The following is an 18,203-nucleotide window of genomic DNA, read 5'->3' as shown; positions in this document are numbered from 1 at the left end:
TAGCCTTCTATCTTTGAGAGAGTCACAATCAATCTTTCATTGATCTTCTCTATCTCCCAAATGTTGTAGGACAGGTAAGCTGCACCACAAAATGTGACAATTAATCAGCAAGGCCATGTGTGTTTTATAATATTAGTAATGTCTTCTTAAGAGTGGGGGCCTATGATCGGCAACCTCTAAGGTGGCCCACAGTGATCCCCACTTTCTGGTTTTATGCCTGTGTGATCCCCATCCCTGCCCTACTGAGTGTGGGCTATACCTTGTAATTCACTTCTAAAGAACAAAAGTGATTCTGTGATTAGGTTATAAAGAGATGCAGCTTCAGTCTTGAATGGCTTCTCTCACTCTCTCGCCAGCTGCTGTGTTGTGAGGCACTCTATGGAGAGATCCATGTGGCAAGGAAGTGAGGGAGGCTTCCAGTGAATAGCTAGAGAGAAACTGAGTCTAACAACCTATAAGGAACTGAACCCTGTCAACACCCACGTGAGTGAGCTTGGAGGCAGATTTTCTCCCTATCGAGCCTTCACATGAAACTGCAGCCCTGTCTGACAACACAATTGCAGCCTTGTAGAGACTTTGAGGCAGAGACACCCAGATAAGCTGCATCTAAATTCCTCATCCACAAAACCATGAAATAGTAACTGTTGTTTTAAGTTTCTATATTTTGAGGTTAATTTGTTATGCAGCAATAGATTGGCTAATACAGAGCCATATTTCATGTTCTTTCTATAGTATATAGCACAGTACCATGTGCCTAACAGGTATTCAAAGAATATGTTAGTGAATATTACTCTAGCAATACTAAATCATAAGCAGTAGTCCAGAGTGAAAATTTCCCATTGGTCACATTAGGTAGCTACTGGCGATACAAATTCCCATAAGGAGGGAGCCTCTGAAAGAGCTAATCAATCTTGAGAAATGTGAACAGTAGAAAAATTTAATCTTAAAATTAAATTTCATTAGGATTAGTTTAGAAGCCACTTATCAGTTAAAGGTATGGGCTTTATAATCAGGCAGATTTGACTCTGAGTTCAAGATCTACCAGTTATTAACATTTGTATTATAAATATACACATATAAAAAAGAGTTACTTCACAAATACACTGACTAGAACCACAGAGCTGATAATCCACGTTAATAACAAAGGGAAATATACAAAGGAGGATATTTGGATAACATATTCATATCAAAGAAAAGCGTTCTGACACATAAATAGAAAGGTTTTTGAAGTTATTGTGTATACACACACACATATATATACCTCACATATAGATTTTTAAAAATTGTAAAGATTAGTTTGATAGACAAACTATTTATTTGGGGTGAAAGCTTGAATATATCAGACCAAAGAGATGTTACTGTATTACCTGTCTTATCGTGTCACCTTCCTGATTACTAACTGTAATCATTTTATCTTCACCACCTAAAGCAAGCAGATTTTCTGTATTCCAACATCCACAAGTGATTCTCTTAGTATGTTTTCCTGAAAAAGAGATGATTTTTGTACAGACATGTGGATTTCTCAAAGAAAAAAATCTCTGATGCCAATCTGAATATACCAAGAGATTAAACAGACAAGAATTTAGAATTTCATCAAAGCAGTTAGTGTCTAAGCAAACTTATTTAAAACAGTTTATTACCAAGGTATCAATCAAAATAATGGTATATAAAGGCATTACTGTTTTCCAAATTTTTATCTGGATATAAGCACACGGGCCCTTATGTAAAAAGATATTCTGCTCCTTGACAAGATTTCTTTGCCTATCATATAACCAAACCTGCAAAGATAGTGTCTTTTTTTCTTTTTTGAGACAGGTTCTGGCTCTGTCATCCAGGCTAGAGTGCAGCCGTGTGATCTCAGCTCACTGCAACCTCTGCTTCCCAGGCTCAAGTCATCCTCCCAACTCAGACTCCCAAGTAGCTGGGACTATAGGCACATGCCACCACACCCAGCTAATTCTTTTTCTTTTTTTTTTTTTTTAAGACGGAGTCTTGCTGTCTTGCCCAGGCTGGAGTACAGTGGTGCGATCTTGGCTCATTGAAACCTTCGGCTACCAGGTTCAAGCAATTCTTCTGCCTCAGCCTGTCAAGTAGGCTGGGACTACAGGTGTGCCACCAAACCTGACTAATTTTTATATTTTTAGTAGGGACACGGTTTCACCATGTTGGCCAAGCTGGTCTTGAACTCCTGATCTCAGGTGATCTGCCTGCCTTGGCCTCCCAAAGTGCTGGGACTACAGGCATGAGCCACCACACGTGGCCATTTTTGTATTTTTTGTAGAGACGTGGTTTCATTTTGTTGCCCAAGTTGGTCTCCAACTCCTGAGCTCAAGTGATCCACCCACCTTGGCCTCCCAGAGTGCTGGGATTACAGGCGCGAGCCACCATGCCTGGCTCCAAAGTTAATGTCTTAAGAGACATAAATTCCAAAGCAGTGAAGTTAACTTTACTCATACTCAGCTTCATGGTGTGGTATACCTTTGATGTAAGCAGATTTAACATTCAGTTTAACTGTTCATATATAACTAAAAGAGGCCAGGCACAGTGGCTCATGCCTATAATCCCAGAGCTTTGGGAAGCTGAGGTGGGAGGATTGTATGAGCCCAGGAGTTCAAGACCAGCCTAGGCAACACAGTGAGACTTCATCTCTACAAAAATTAAAGAAAAAAAATTAGCCAGGACTGCCGGTACACGCCTGTAGTTCCAGCTACTCAGGAAGCTGAGGTGGGAGGATCACTTGAGCCTAGGAGACTGAGGCTGCAGTGAGCCGTAATCCCACCACTGCCCTCTGGCCTGGGTGACACAGCAAGACCTTACCTCTCAAAAAAACAAGAACAGTAACAACTAAAAGATATATAATAATATATAATAACACTGATGTACCTGTTAAGAACTGTGTAACTAAGCTAATGAGTAATATCAAATAGCCACTAACTATCAGGAAGTTTTTCATTGAGCTTTCCAGTCAGTGCAAAAATTACATTTTTTTTTTTTTTTTTTTTGGGGGAAATCACACACTTGACACTATGGGCATTTCTGAAGGTCTTGGGATAGATAAATCCTCAAGAGTCCCAAGGGTAATTCTACTAATGAGAAGAACAGTTAAGTGTATAGATTCTGAAGCCAGACTGCCTAGCTTTGAGTCTTAGCTCCACTACCTACTGAAAAAACCTTGGGTAAGTTACTTAACCTCTTTTTTTTTTTGAGATGGAGTCTTGCTGTGTTTCCCAGGCTGGAGTACAGTGGTATAATCTTCTCAGCTCACTGCAACTTCTGCCTCCTGGGTTCAAGCAATTCTCCTGCCTCAGCCTCCCAAGTAGCTGGGATTACAGGAGCCCACTACCACTCCTGGTTAATTTTTTTGTATTTTTTGTAGAGACGGGGTTTCACCATGTTGGCCAGGCTGGTTTCGAACTCCTGACCTCAAGTGACCCGCCTGCCTCGGCCTTCCAAAATGCTGGAATTACAGGGATGAGCCACCATGCCTAGCCAACCTTTCTATTCCTTACTCACTTCATCCATAAATTGGGAATAATAGTATGACCTCTCATAGGGTTGAGATTCAATTGAATTAAAGCACTGACCAAAGTGCAAGGCACATATGAAATGAAATTCTATCAAAGTGTCAGCTATTTTAGCTGTTACTAAAAGCAGAGACCACATTCATTTCATTCTTCATACCCTCATAGAACCTAATACAGTACCTATGCAGAAAGCAGGTATTAAATGAATGGTTAAGTGAGTAGACCCTGAGGCAGGAATTTGCCTGGTGTGTTAAGAGGCTCAGGAAGGACAGTGTGGTTGGAGCAGACAAATGAGGAGGGAAGCACATGAGATGAGGTCAGAGGGGTTGCAAAGGCCAGATTACGGAAAATTTGTTCTGGCCATTTTAAGGCCTTTCGCTTTGATTCTGGGTGAGACAGAAACCACTGAAGAGTTCTGAGCACAGGGCTCATTCTGGCCTCTGGGTTGAGAAGATTCTAGAGTGGGGCAAGAGTTGAAGTGGAGAGGCCAGTAAAGAGGAGACTGCAGAAATTAAGGTAGAAAATGTTTGAGACCACACCATGGTGGCAGCAGTAGAGATGGTGAGACAGGCTGGATTCTGGAGATATTTGGAGGTTGAGCCTATAAGATTTTCTGACAAATTAGATATGGAGAGTACGAGAAAGAAAAGAGTCAAGGGTGGCCCTAAACCTTGGCCTAAAGATTTGGAAGAATGAAATGTCAACAATAGTGGAAGGAAAAGCTGTGAGTCAAGAAGGTTTTGGAGATACTAAATTTGAAGTGTATATTTAGACACCTCATTGAAAATGTTGAGTAAGCAGTTGGAGGTATGAGTCTACAGTGTGGAAAAGATATAAATTTGGGAGTTTTCAGGATATAGACGGTATTTCATATCAGGAGACCAGAGCACAAAAGTGAAGGAAATATTCAGAGAAGAGACTGGGGCTACAGAGATTTTGCGGATCATAGATTAAGGGACTTGGGTGTTATAAAGGAACTGGGTGTCCAAAGAAATAGGCATTAGGAAGGGGAAAAGACTATACAAAGACAAGTAGGAAGATGCTAAAGATATCTTTCTATACCCAAGAAAGGGAGAAGAAAATATCTGCTTCCTCCTCCTCCGTATATACCTCAAAGCCCTTTTGCTTTCAGTGCTCAGATATCAAGTTAGTCTTAACACCAATAATAACAGTTAATAGACAAACTAATTTAAAGTTGATATTTGTAACTTAAAAAATTTTAGTTTAACTTTTCAAATAGTTCAATGACATTAATGTTTAGCTGTAGCACCAAAAATTAATGTTAACATTAAAGAGATACATATATGTAAAAATAATTTGAAATGATTGTCTTGAATGGAAGAGCACTTTCTGAAGTATCTGTGGGTGCCACTATCTCCAGAGTGTAATTCCTTTATTAGCAGTAAGTTATACTTTTCCTGGCCACCTGGATGCAATTAAGCCCACTAGGTTCCACCATTCATTACAATGATGTTACAATAATTGACAAGAATAGATGGTTCTTCTTGGGTATTCAGAGGGCAGATGCCAAGTGGCCAGAGGTTGGGGGAATCAAAGAGCTGCAACAAGAAGGTCAAACAAGGAACACATAAAAACACCCTCCGGCTGCATATCCTGAGGCAAATGGAACTCATAGTCCACATCGAGATTTAACTAGGATTTGGAGAGGGTGAGGGGTCAGAATTAGAAATCTTGATATATTCTATCCAAGCAGTAAAATTTTTTTTTTTTTTTGAGATGAAGTCTCACTCTGTCACCTAGGCTGGAGTGCAGTGGCGTGATCTTGACTCACTCCAACTTCTGCTCTCTGAGTTCAAGCGATTCTCCTGCCTCAGCCTCTTAAGTAGCTGGGACTACAGGTGCCTGCCACCGCGCCGGGCTAATTTTTTTGTATTTTTAGTAGAGACGGGGTTTCACCATCTTGGCCAGGCTGGTCTTGAACTCCTGACCTTGTGATCCACCTACCTTGGCCTCCCAAAGTGCTGGGATTACAGGCGTGAGCCACCATGCCCAGACCCAAGCAGTAAATATTTTAATCTGCGTACTGTGTGGAGTAAAATTACCACATATTATAATGCAACTAAATTAACTAAAATTAACAAAAATAGCACATATTATCAATATGTGTTCATATGCATATGAGCTATTCCTTGTCCAGAGGTAGAGTCTGGGTGAGAAAGGACAAATGGAAGCCATGCTATTAATGTCCCGATGCCAAAGGCACAGACTGACTTTAACTCAATCTATTCTATGTACCCTGGGAAGTTATCAGTAAGCAGTGAAGAGGGCTCTTCATGTTTAGCTAAATGTAAGACTTTGGGGGGACATGGGGAGGGGGTTCGTACTGCAAAATTTCCCTTGCAAGATCAGGGAAACCCAAGGCAGCAGAATTTACATTTAGGTAAAGCATCTCAAATATTTAGCAGTGTTTCCAGCTATCACCTACCAAGGACAGGAATCTTTCGAGATGTCTGACGATTATAAATAAGCAAATTTCCTTTAACAGTTCCAACAGCCAGGAAACTTCCAACTTTTGACCAAAGAAGGAAAGACATTTGATCCCTGTAACATTAAGACACAAATTACTAAACAATTCACAATCATAACCTCTAAACAGTCCTTTAAAAAAGTACTCCATGGATAACTTTAACATCTACTTAGAAGCCAAAGTACAAAATACAACTTAATGCTTCAGGACAAAGACTAAACGCTAAAGACATTTTGGAGATGCTATAGGATGATCTTAGGGTCAGTTAGACTCAAAATACAAAAGTATAATGAATGTAGACTTCAATTCTGTTATGATAAACCTCAAAATTCATGAGATGACCTATGATGAGATATTTATTAATTTGTCTATTAAAGATAGTTTTACCTCTAAATGTAATTACAAAAATATTAATGGATGGTGAAACCTCATGCTTTAAAAAAGTGGCATCCAATAACATAATATATTAAATGGTAAAAATCATTGGGAATTCGTAACTTTAAAAAGGATATATTTTTTCTAGCTCCATCACTATTAAGAGTAGCTCAAAAGCAGGCAGTAAACACTTTTGCCCACCACCAGTTCTGACATGCATTCTAGGATTCACGAGGTTGAAGTGTTATACAGTTCCCTACTAAGGGGATGCAGAACTTCTTGGAGTGTACCTCTTTCCATATATTGAGAAAAGAAATTACAATGGGTCAAGAACAGTGGTTCTCAAGATTTGAAATCAGAACCAGCAGCATCATCTAGGAACTTGTGAGAAATGTCAGTTCTCAGATCCCAGCCCAGACATACTAACCGAGGAATTCTGAAAGTGGCACCCAGCTCCCTGTGTTTTCATAAGCTCTCCAGGGGATTCTGATGCAGCTAAATTTTGAGCACCGCTGACAGGCCATGGTATGGTTTTCAGAAAGCAGCACTGCTTCCAAGAATGTTGAGGGCAGTGATAAAAGGACAAAATAGTAAGTTTAAAGAGGTTTCCTCTGGCAAAATTAGGAGAACTTGAGGATTAAACATTACATACTTATTTAATACAAGTTGAGTTTGTGAAACATCGTAAAATCATGATGTTACTTGGAAGAGAAAAAAATAAAGTATGTGGAAAAATTAGTTGTAATAATAGGAGCATATAATAAAATGTTTAGTTAAAAAATTAATTTTAGGCCGGGCACAGTGATTCACGCCTGTAATCCCAGCACTTTGGGAGGCCAAGGTGGACAGATCACAAGGTCAGGAGTTCGAGACCAGCCTGGCCAATGTGGTAAAACCTGTCTCTACTGAAAATACAAAAAATTAGCTGGGTGTGGTGGCATGCACCTGTAGTTCCAGCTACTAGGTAGGCTTAGGCAGAAGAATGGCTTGAACCCGGGAGGCAGAGGCTGCAGTGAGCCAAGATTGTGCCACTGCACTCTAGCCTGGGCAGCAGAGCGAGACTCTCAAAAAAAAAGAAAAAAAATTTAATTTTAGCAAGTAAGGGAGTAGTAACATACCAGGCTGCTAGGTTCTTCTATTAAGTATCTATTTTACAAAAGATAAATATGCATTTTAATCTTTTTTTTCCTTGTTTTAAGTAGGTGCCATAGCTACAATAATGTGCCTCTCAGATTTCCCTTTGTCTGCAGAAAGTGTAACTGGCCACAAGCCCCAACTGCTAGGCTTTGGAATCCATCACCTCAATGAACTGGGCTGTGCTTTTTCATGGGCTGCTCCCAGACAATGACTGAGTGAGGGAGGGATAACTGCTGGGCCCATTCCCAGGCAGAACTCCTTTGACAGGTAACTTTTGCCCAAAGACTCCCCACAGACCTAGCTGAACTTTCTTAATTAGAACTCTACTACAATTTAATGGGCTGGGCACGGCGGCTCACGCATGTAATCCCAGCACTTTGGGAGGCTGAGGTGGGCAGATCATCCGAGGTCAGAAGTTTGAGACCAGACTGGCCAACATGGTGAAACCCCATCTCTACTAAAAATACAAAAATTAGCTGGGCATGGTCGTGGGCACCTGTAGTCCAAGCTACTTGGGAGGCTGAGGCAGGAGAATTGCTTTGACCCAGGAGGTGGAGGTTGCAGTGAGCCGAGACCGTGCTACTGCACTCCAGCCTGGGTGACAGAGGGAGACTCTGATCCAAAACAAAAAAAACCCAAAAAAACCAAAACTGTGCTACAATTTAAGATGCTTCTTCCCAACCTTACTTCTTTCCCTCTCTCATTTATAAGGGTCAGACATGCACTGAGGTCTGACAGTTCTTCCAATCTCTTCTCCTAACCTCTCTAAGTTCCCTCACAGGCATTTCCTGTAAGAAATCTCTTACACATTTAATCCTGTCTTAGAGAGACTCCTTCAAAGAAAATATGAATAAAAATAATTCTGCATGAGCTAAAAATAGTATCAGAGAAAAGAACTGTATAACAAGAACAAGATCTGATCAGCAAAAGTGATCATATATAATAAGATAAATATAACATTAGTCTATTCAATAGTTTATCAGCACTGACAGTTACACAACAACCAACTAGAAAGAAAGTGTTAAATAATGTGCTCTAAGAAGATCAAGTAATCAAATGTCCTCAAAAGAAGAGCTAACTGAACAGACTTCATCCCTCTTAGGAGATAAGGCCTGTAGAAAGTCTTGCAAATTACAATATGATACTAAAGCATATGTAAATTTCCAATAATGCCATTGGATCAGGACAACATATAACAATCACATGTATCTCTGGCCAAGCAAAATTTAAAGAATATATCATCCTAGGGAAATATACAGGTTACAAAAAATTGCAATCTATGTATAAGGCATGGGCTTAAAAGAATTTTACTAACATGACAACTGAAGGTCAATTTAAAAAGACACTGAGTAGGATACCTAGTACTCAGGTCCAAATTGCCTTGGGAGAAGCAACCATGTCCTGTGATCCATCCAAGAATGAGTTGGTTGATGAAGCAGATGTTACATATAGGGTTTTCTGTGGAAAGAAATGGCTATATCCCAGTCACATAATTAAATGACTACTTCTGTTAGGTCTAGGCAGGAGCAGAGTAAATACTGCTATAATCCTAAAAGAGTATAAAAGCATATATAGCAAAAATAAATGAATTCAGCTCATTGAATTAATGTAATATTTTTCGTTAAGTGGCACCACGGTAAGTTTTGTGATAATTACATTTGGATAGGTTTTGGGTACTATTTAAGGTGTCTGAAGTGCTCAAAAGATTCACTTCAGATAAATTTTATAAATGGAACCTAAATTGATTAAAAGCTTTTATCTACTAAGGAATAACTGAACCTAGAGGAAGCAAGGTGGCCATGTACAACAGGACCTTCTTAAATAAAAATACTTAAGAAAAATTGATATTCAAAGTTTTGTTTAATAACTAGCTAGTATAACAGATTGGCCTTTGAATAGAGAACAAACAATAGTGGGTATGCTTTTTATATACAAAAGTTCTTTAGACTTTAATTATAAACATTAACAGTAAAGCAACCTTAATTTTATTTTAATGACAATTACGATAACATCTACCATTTACTTGGGTCTTAATTTTATGCCTTGCCATGACATACATTTAAACATCACAACAATCCTAAGATGAAGTGGAGAAACAGACACTCTGGGAAGATAGAGAGCTGAAGGCAGAGATAGACCAGTTAGAAACACCAGGGGATTAATTATGCACTTTTCTCTGAGTGAGAACATGGCCTTACTGTTGCTGAATTTGGCTCAAGAACCAGTACTTGAAGTTTATTAAACACTCCCTTGAATGGAAGCACAGAGAGTGTATATAAAATCTTTCTGAAAAGTGATGTAAACCCAAAGTGTAAGAGGACAGAGCAAGAACTGAAGGTTCTTAGACTCAGAAAGACTTTACATTGGTAGACAGTATCTTCTGCAGCTACTTGCCTCTACAGTCACTCTGGAGGGTCAACGGCACTGCACTCCCTAGATTATAGCTGATGCTGCTCTACATGATTGCCTTGCTTCCTCTGGGTTCAGCTATTCCTTAGTAAATAACTTGAAAACTTATAGTCTGGTCTCATAGCATGTATATGATCTCTTCCTCCCCACCTGAGGGGTACATGAAGCCATGAAACATGCTACACCCATGTCATACAGATGAAGAAACTGAGGCTTGGAGAGGGGTTAAGCAACTTGTCCAAGGTCAAAATGGCAAAGTTTTAGCTGGAAATGCTGACAAGTTTTTCTTTTCCATATCGGAAGCTGGTTTCTATTTTAGCAGATATCTGTCATTTATTCTGTCTGCCCAAGGTGTTTTTCCATTTGGGAACTGCCCTGCCCTTCACGCTTCCTTTCACTTGGTGGGAGTACCAATCCATGGCCCTGCCTACTCCATTCAGAGACCTTTTGAGGAACTGAATGGGTTCTGGTGATGTCAAGGTACATGCTCTTTTCTCTGGCATGGCTTGCTGTGAAGAATGATACACACTGATAGCTACCAGTAGTCGTGGGTGAGAATCTGATTTAGAATGAAGTCAATATAGAGAAAAGAGGAACTGAGAGGTGGAGAAAAAGTCTTGATTGCACCATTATAACTCCTAGATCCAGCCATGCCTATGGTCAAGCCCATCTCTGGATTTTCCCATATATATTTTGTCTCATCTCTGCACTTCCTAGTCTGTTCCACTGAAAGCAACTTTTTAAGAAGCTATTTATATTTCACAGTTACAACAATTTCATTCTAATTGGGTAACAATAATAAAATAATCATTTTCTAAGAAAATAACTCATTGAGGAATCTTTAAAATGAAAGTAGAAAAGAATTGTTAGCACCAAACCTACAAATATTCGTGTTTCTATGTGAAGCTTTAAAAAATAAAAAAGTTCTCAAAAAAAAAATAAAAAATAAAAAATAAAAAAGTTATCTTACCTCATGCCATTATCTAACTGGCTAGTCTTATTTGTGTTGGCATCCCAAAGATAAATGCAGCTAGATTTCTCAGCAATCACTGCTAGGACATCTCCATCTTTATCCCAATCCATGGCAACACAGTTACTTTTTAAAAAGAGAGCAAAATATCACTATACATTTTTTTAAAGTAAAATCACTGTGATTTTTGTTTATAACAAGATTATTCAATCTATTTTGAACAGATTAAAATAAACTCTCTAAAGTGAGAAATACAACTCACTATTCACTGCATGGGTGATATTAACTTCAATTTTTTGCTGTGGTTGAGGGGATGGTAAAATTTAAAATTTTACTTTTAATACCATTTTCATATACTACATTAAATATAATCATACTTAAGTTAGCAGATTTTCTTAAATCCTATAAAGAACCCTGCCTTTTAATAAAACAAACTCATCAAGCACCTTTACAAATGAATCACATCTGGAATCGAGAAATAATTTGTATGATCAACTTTTAAAAGATCATTTTACATTGACAGAGAGGAAAAGAAGGTATTGATAAGAAACAAAGTGGCTGGGCACAGTGGCTCACGCTTGTAATCCCTCCCTGGGTTCAGGCAGGCAGATCATCTGAGGTCAGGAGTTCGAGACCAGCCTGACCAACATGGAGAAACCCCATTTCTATTAAAAAATACAAAAATTAGCTGGGCATGGTGGTGCATGCCTGTAATCCCAGCTACTTGGGAGGCTGAGGCAGGAGAATCGCTTGAACCCAGGAGGCAGAGGTTGCAGTGGACCAAGATCACGCCACTGAACTGCAGCCTGAGTACCATGGCAAGATCCCATCTCTACCAAAAAAAAGAAAAAAAAAGGGGGGCTGGGCATGGTGGCATGCACATGCTACTCAGCTACTCAGGAGGCTGAAGTGGGAGGATTACTTGAGCCCGGGAGGTAAAGGCTGCAGTGAGCCATGTTTGTGCCACTGCACTCCAGCTTGGGAGATACAGTGAGACCCTGTTTCAAAAAAAGAAAAGAAGCAAAATTATAGCTAAATTGAGTGATTGGGTAGATATAGGATTGTAAAAAAGGGAAAGATTGATTCTAAAGTGGTGAATAAGAAATGTTATTTTCCTTTTTTTTTTTTTTTGAGACAAGGTCTGGCTCTGCTGCCCAGGCTGGAGTGCAGTGGTGCGATTATACTTGGCTGTAACCTCGCACTCCTGGGCTCAAGTGATTATAGTTCACGATAACCTCAAATTCCAGAGCTTAAGTGATCCTCTGCCTCAGTCTCCTAAAGTACTGGGATTACAGGTGTGAGCCCCTGTGCCTGGTCATTATTTTCATTTTATATCTTGATAGAAAATAAGGAGAGTAATTTGATTAAGGTAACAACATAGTTATAAATAGGAAATGGTCTATTATTCCAACTATTGACAAAATCATCTGCTAATTAAAGATTATGTATTTAACAGCATTTTCCTTATCTGGGGATCCTCTGTCAGTCAAATTCCACTATTATGAATACAGCAAAACAATCCAGAAGAAATGAGGTCATCATGTAACAGAAATAGATGTCACAGAGATCACACAATAAAGCTCACACAATTTACTCAAAGACAACTTTTACTGAGCCTTCTTTCATTTCACATATAATTACAGCTTCTTTGACCTGCTTCCAGGAATATAGAAACCAGAAGCTACAATTAAGAGAGTTAACGGAAAATAGCAAAATGATGGCATTAGGTGGGTGGGGCAGGGCAAGAGGTAGGAAAGGCTGTTAGAGACCGAGAGAAATAAAACCTGATTTTCAAAAATGGTCAATAAACTACAGAAAGAAACATGAATTTTAAAAGCACAGCACCATAAGTCAGTTTAGGTGAGGGACTCTATACATATATATATGTATATATATATATATTTTTTTTTTGAGACAGAGTCTCATTCTGTCACCCAGGCTGAAGTGCAGTAGTGCAATCTTGGCTCACTGCAACCTCCACCTCCCGGGTTCAAGCAATTCTCCTGCCTTAGCCTCCAAAGTAGCTGGGACTACAGGCGCATGCCACCACACCCAGCTACACTTTTGTACTTTCAGTAGAGGCGGGGTTTCACCGTGTTAGCCAGGATGGTCTCGATTTCCTGACCTCATGATCCACCTGCCTCGGCCTCCCAAAGTGCTGGGATTACAGGCATGAGCCACCACACAGAGCCTTTATACATCTTAATAACCACTGAGACCATCAGCAGAATAACTAATAGAGGTAGTGATTACACTGAATCATTAAAAATGCTTCAATTATGTTTAATATAATGTAGAATGATTTCCTGAAAATGGATAAAGACTTTATCCTTTACAAAGTTATGTGGAAAGTAAGTATTTTCCAACAATTTATTAGAGATGGAAAACTAAAGTAGACACAGGTTTATCTTATCTGCCTATACATACACTAAGACTTGTTTATAATTTAAAAGAATTCTTTCGTGTGGACTCAATTGTTTCACATGGTCTGATTTATGAAACTGTCTTAAGGCTTCTCTGTGAGTATATGGGTGTTTATATATAGAAACTCTAATTCATATATCTCTACATATTTCATAACTACTTATGGCTAAAAAAACAAATCCCTTTGCAAACAGAAGAAGCGAAAGATTCTATTTGATTATAATTTTAAGGCAGTATTTTTTTAATGTTTTAGGTAACAAAGCTTGACAGGCTTTTTAAAATCTACTTCTGTACTTACCCAGGTAAGTTAATTTCACTTCTTTTTTGACCATGGCGATCAAAGATTTTCACAATATAATCAGCCCTGAAAGCAATCAGAACATAAAGGTATGATATAGTTTTTTTTTTTTTTGAGACAGAGTCTCCCTCTGTTGCCCAGGCTGGAGGTTGTGCGATCTCGGCTCACTGCAACCTCCACCTTCCAGGTTCAAGCAATTCTCCTGCCTCGGCCTCCCAAGTAGCTGGGATTACAGATGCTTGCCACCACACCTGGCTAATTTTTGTATTTTTGTAGAGATGGCATTTCACCATGTTGGCCAGGCTGGTCTCAAACTCCTGGTCTCAAGTAATCCGCCTGCCTTGGCCTCCCAAATTGTTGGGATTATAGGCATAAGCCACTGCACCCGGCCTAAATGTTTCTTTTATTTATCTATATATATGTAAAGCTGCCATCCAAGTGATTTCAGTGTTTTCTCCTGAAAGTTTCATAATTTGTATATAAAAAGTTATTACCAGGGAAAAGGTTCTATGAACTTTGATGTTAATGGAGATAAATATATTCCTTTTCCTACCATACAATTGTTACACAAAAACTTTTACTGAGGCCAGGTTCACTTGAACCTGGGAGGTAGAGGTTGCAGCAAGCTGAGATCATGCCGCCGCAATCCATCCTGGGCAACAAAGCTAGACTCCGTCTAAAAAACAAAAACAAACAAAAAAAACTTTTACTGAGTAGATGGTGTGGTTACACGGGCATACAACCACTGCTTAAAACATTCATCGGTTTCTTACCCTGTTACTGCAAGGTAGTTTCCGGATGTTTTTTGCCAGGCAAACTGTATTGGTGCGCCAAGCCAAGTCTTTTCTAGCAGTGAGAAAATACGCTAAAAAATAAACACAATTTTTAATATTTTCAAAACATACAATCAAGTGTTGATCAGAAAAGATATCAAAACATAGTCATGAAAACAATAGGATTCAGGATGGTGAGGATTATTTTAGAGCTTATCTAGAAGTTAACAACAAAACAAACAAAACAAAATCAACCAACCAACCAAACATACGCAACTACGTGGTAAATTACAGATCTTAAGATATAGGAGAGCTTTTATTATAAATTTTTTTGGCTTTTTAATGCTTCTGAATGTTAATTTTATAAAAATGTGTAATTTTAGTGTTTTGTGGATGTTAAAGATTAAAATAATTGAAGCCTGAATTCAGTTAATTATCTGTGGCACGGATTCCTGGTGATTAAACACAAAAATTGCTATCTTAAACATGATGAAAATACAGAATGTCTTTACTCCTTTCGACATTATTTTCTTCTATTAGTTTCATTGGTTATATTTACATCATCATTAAGTGTTTAACTTGGCTACTGGGTGACTAGTGTTATCAAGTGAAAACTCTTTCTTTTCCTTGAAACAATCTAGAAGCGTGATGTTCAAGATGGAGGCTACAAACCACATGTAGCTATTGAGGACTTGGAATATAAGTAATCCCAACCTAGACGCGCTGTAAATATAAAATGTATATCAGATTTCAACGACTGAAAAAAGAATATAAACTATCTCATTGTTAATTTTTATATTGATTACATGTTGAAATAACATTTTTTGATATACTGGGTAAGATAAAATATATTATTAAAATAAATTTTACCTGTTTTCTTAAAAAAATTTTAATGGTCAATAAAAATATGAAATTACATTGGCTCACATTACATTTATATTAGACAGTGTTGATCTAGAACATTTAGGAATATGAGTTTGGGTGAAAAAATTTGGATTTCAATATTAGGTTAAATTATAGATTAAACAATGATGCCCATATCTAGGCATATGAAGTTTAGATATTATTACAGGGGACTTAGTTTGTGCAGCAACACAAAACTCTTACAATCCTCAAAATTAAACACAGCCTGGCCAACATGGCGAAACTTCGTCTCTACTAAAAATACAAAAAATTAGCTGGGCATGGTGGCACGCACCTGTAATAATCCCAGCTACTTGGGAGGCTGAGGCACGAGAATCCCTTGAACCCAGGAGGCAGAGGTTGCAGTGAGCCGAGATGGCGCCACTGTACTCCAGCCTGGGTGACAGAGCGAGACTCCATCTCAAAATAAATAAATAACCAACCAAACACAAAGCAATGAGGTTTTTTATTTTTATTTTTTTTTTAGACGGCGTCTTGCTCTGTTGAGGCTCTGGAGTGCAGTGGGGCGATCTTGGCTCACTGCAATCTCCACCTCCTGGGTTCAAACGATTCTCCTGCCTCAGCCTCCCGAATAGCTGGGATTACAAGCACATGCCACCACGCCCGGCTAATTTTTAAAATATTTTTGGTAGAGACGGGGTTTCACCATGTTGGTCAGGCTGATGTAGAACTCCTGACCTCAAGTGATCCACCTGCCTCGGCGTTTCAAAGTGCTGGGATTACAGGCGTGAGCCACCACGCCCTGTCCCAATGAGCATTTTACATGTTAAAGAAGAAATTAACCTCTATTGAAAGTAGAAGTGGGCTATGATCATGGGACATAAAAGTTTTGTAGAGCTTAAAGAAACTCGTGAAGAAAGAATACTTAAAAGCATCTTACTTTTGCAATTTTGTGACCATTTCACCCTGGAACTCCTTCATGCAAGTGACAAGTCCTTAAACTGGAATTTCATTTCCTTCTATGGCTGACTTGCCTCTAGCTGTGATCTCATATTATTTTTCTTCAGTGGAGCTCTATAGATGCCCCATATAACGTGCAGAGGAAAAAGTGCTAGTTTCACAACCAAAAAACCAAGATTTAAATTTTGTTTGTCGCTTATTAGCTGTAGGGCTTTAAGTAAGTCGCTTAAATTGCCTCCAGCAAAAAATTCTCAACTGTAAATCATGAATAATATCTCTTCACTTCTAATATTTCATAAATTGTAAAGAGCTTTAGAAATAAAAATGGGAGTTATGATTACTGGTCCGTCAATTCCAATTACCACACTAATAGCCACGAAGAAGCATGAGGACACCTAAAATAATTTTAAAATTGAGCCTTCCGGCCGGGCGCGGTGCCTCATGCCTGTAATCCCAGCACTTTGGGAGCCCGAGGTCGGCAGATCACGAGGTCAGGAGAGTGACACCATCCTGGCTAACACGGTGAAACCCAACTCTACTAAAAATACAAAAAATTAGCTGGGCGTTGTGGCACGCGCCTGTAGTCCCAGCTACTCGGGAGGCTGAGGCAGGAGAATCGATTGAACCCTGAAGGTGGAGGATGCAGGGAGCATAGATTGAGCCACTGCACTCCAGCCTGGGAAACAGAGCGAGACTCTATCTCAAAAGAAAAAAAGAAAAGAAAAAAGAGCCTTCCATTTCTTTGCCAGAGCAGAGCAAGGGGGAGACTGTTCGGATAAATCAGAAAGTGGGGTGGGCAAGAAGCCCAAGCCTAGAAACCGTGCGTGCAGAGGATGAGGCACATGAGCGTGAGACCTGAGTGTTCGGGTGCAGATTTCCTGTCAATAATGTACACTCGCTAGCAGGTGATTGAACTGGTCACAGGTAATACAATTTGAGGTTATTCTTTAGGAGGCTTTTCATTCTTTTTAAGGCGCTGGGCAGCTGCGCGTCTTGCCAGAGGTGTAGCCCCAAGAAATGAGGTAGCTCGTGATACCGGACCCAGTCAATTTCACCGCGACCCTCCAAACGCGTTTACTCGACCCGTTCTTTCCGCGTGCGAAGCTGGGGTATCTTTAGATTCAGTCCGCTCATTTCGGCCAGGGAGGGGTTCCTACTTTCTGCACCGCTTCTACAGCGTCTGCAGTCCCAAAAACGAGAGGCCTCTCTCTCCGCCCTCCCCTCTCATATTTTCTTTCCTTTCCCTCGTCCGTCCAACTTCGCCCCCGCCCTCTCTGGTCACCTCTCTCCCTCATTTCCAACGAACTCGGAAGGAGGGAGAGGGACAGATACCCTCTTTTAAAAGCGAGCGAGGGTCAGTAGTCGCATTTTCCCGCCCCCCGCCCGGGGATTTGTAAGTTATTTACCTTCATCTCCAGGCTCGAGCCGCTACGCGACCTATGAAGTACGCAGGCGCACCCGGTCTCCACCAAGCAGGCTACCGCGTTCCCGTCACCCAGGAGACCGCGCGAGCAGCGACCAATCAGCGAGCGCTAACTGAAAGGCGGTGCCTCGCGGGGCCGGGTCAAGCGCACCGCCCTCTGCGAGGGTGGGCGAGAGGCGGAGGGTGGAATCACGTGACATCAGAGACGCTAACCCCAGGAAGATGGGCTTCGCAAGGCCTTGCTGGGCCTGGGCTTCCTGGCTGGCTCTGATTGGATGAGATTTGTCCGGGAGAGACTGGCTCTGCGAGCCCTCAAAGGCGCGTGCGTATATTTTGGACCGCGATGACTAAGATGTCAGTGGTGGCCAAAGGGGGCGCCGGGAAGCTGAAGAAAAAAAGAAGCAGAATGTTGGATTAAAGGAGGCAGGATGGGCCAAATACTCCTACACGGTCCACGCAAAGAGGGGTTGGACGAGCTCGGGTATATCTTTTTTTCTTCCAGGATTCTGGGGTAGAAGGGATGAGGCGTAAGAGGCACAGTAGTTTATTTCAAGATAG

The 18,203-nt window shown here is 40.1% G+C and overlaps 1 protein-coding gene across 2 annotated transcripts in view; it reads right to left on the bottom strand.

Annotated features, from left to right (window-relative positions):
- Window positions 1–17,786, bottom strand: part of WDR19 (WD repeat domain 19) — a 100,015-nt gene extending 82,229 nt beyond the window's left edge. Inside the window, exons 1-6 of one of the 2 annotated variants that reach the window (XM_025386540.1) lie at window positions 17,629–17,786; window positions 14,399–14,490; window positions 13,626–13,691; window positions 10,904–11,029; window positions 5,971–6,086; window positions 1,368–1,483 (exon numbers count right to left, since the gene is read on the bottom strand). In XM_025386540.1, coding sequence (XP_025242325.1) covers window positions 1,368–1,483; window positions 5,971–6,086; window positions 10,904–11,029; window positions 13,626–13,691; window positions 14,399–14,490; window positions 17,629–17,634 — 522 coding nt within the window. In that variant the 5' untranslated portion in view covers window positions 17,635–17,786. The remainder of the gene's footprint in view (window positions 1–1,367; window positions 1,484–5,970; window positions 6,087–10,903; window positions 11,030–13,625; window positions 13,692–14,398; window positions 14,491–17,628) is intronic. The other variant, XM_025386541.1, reaches the window with a different exon arrangement.
- Between the last annotated feature and the right edge of the window lie 417 nt (window positions 17,787–18,203).

The sequence above is a fragment of the Theropithecus gelada genome, chromosome 5, assembly GCF_003255815.1.
Source record: "Theropithecus gelada isolate Dixy chromosome 5, Tgel_1.0, whole genome shotgun sequence".
Lineage (NCBI taxonomy): Eukaryota > Metazoa > Chordata > Mammalia > Primates > Cercopithecidae > Theropithecus > Theropithecus gelada.
Note: the sequence above shows the minus strand (reverse complement) of the source record. Positions and strands in the feature narration are given on the sequence as shown.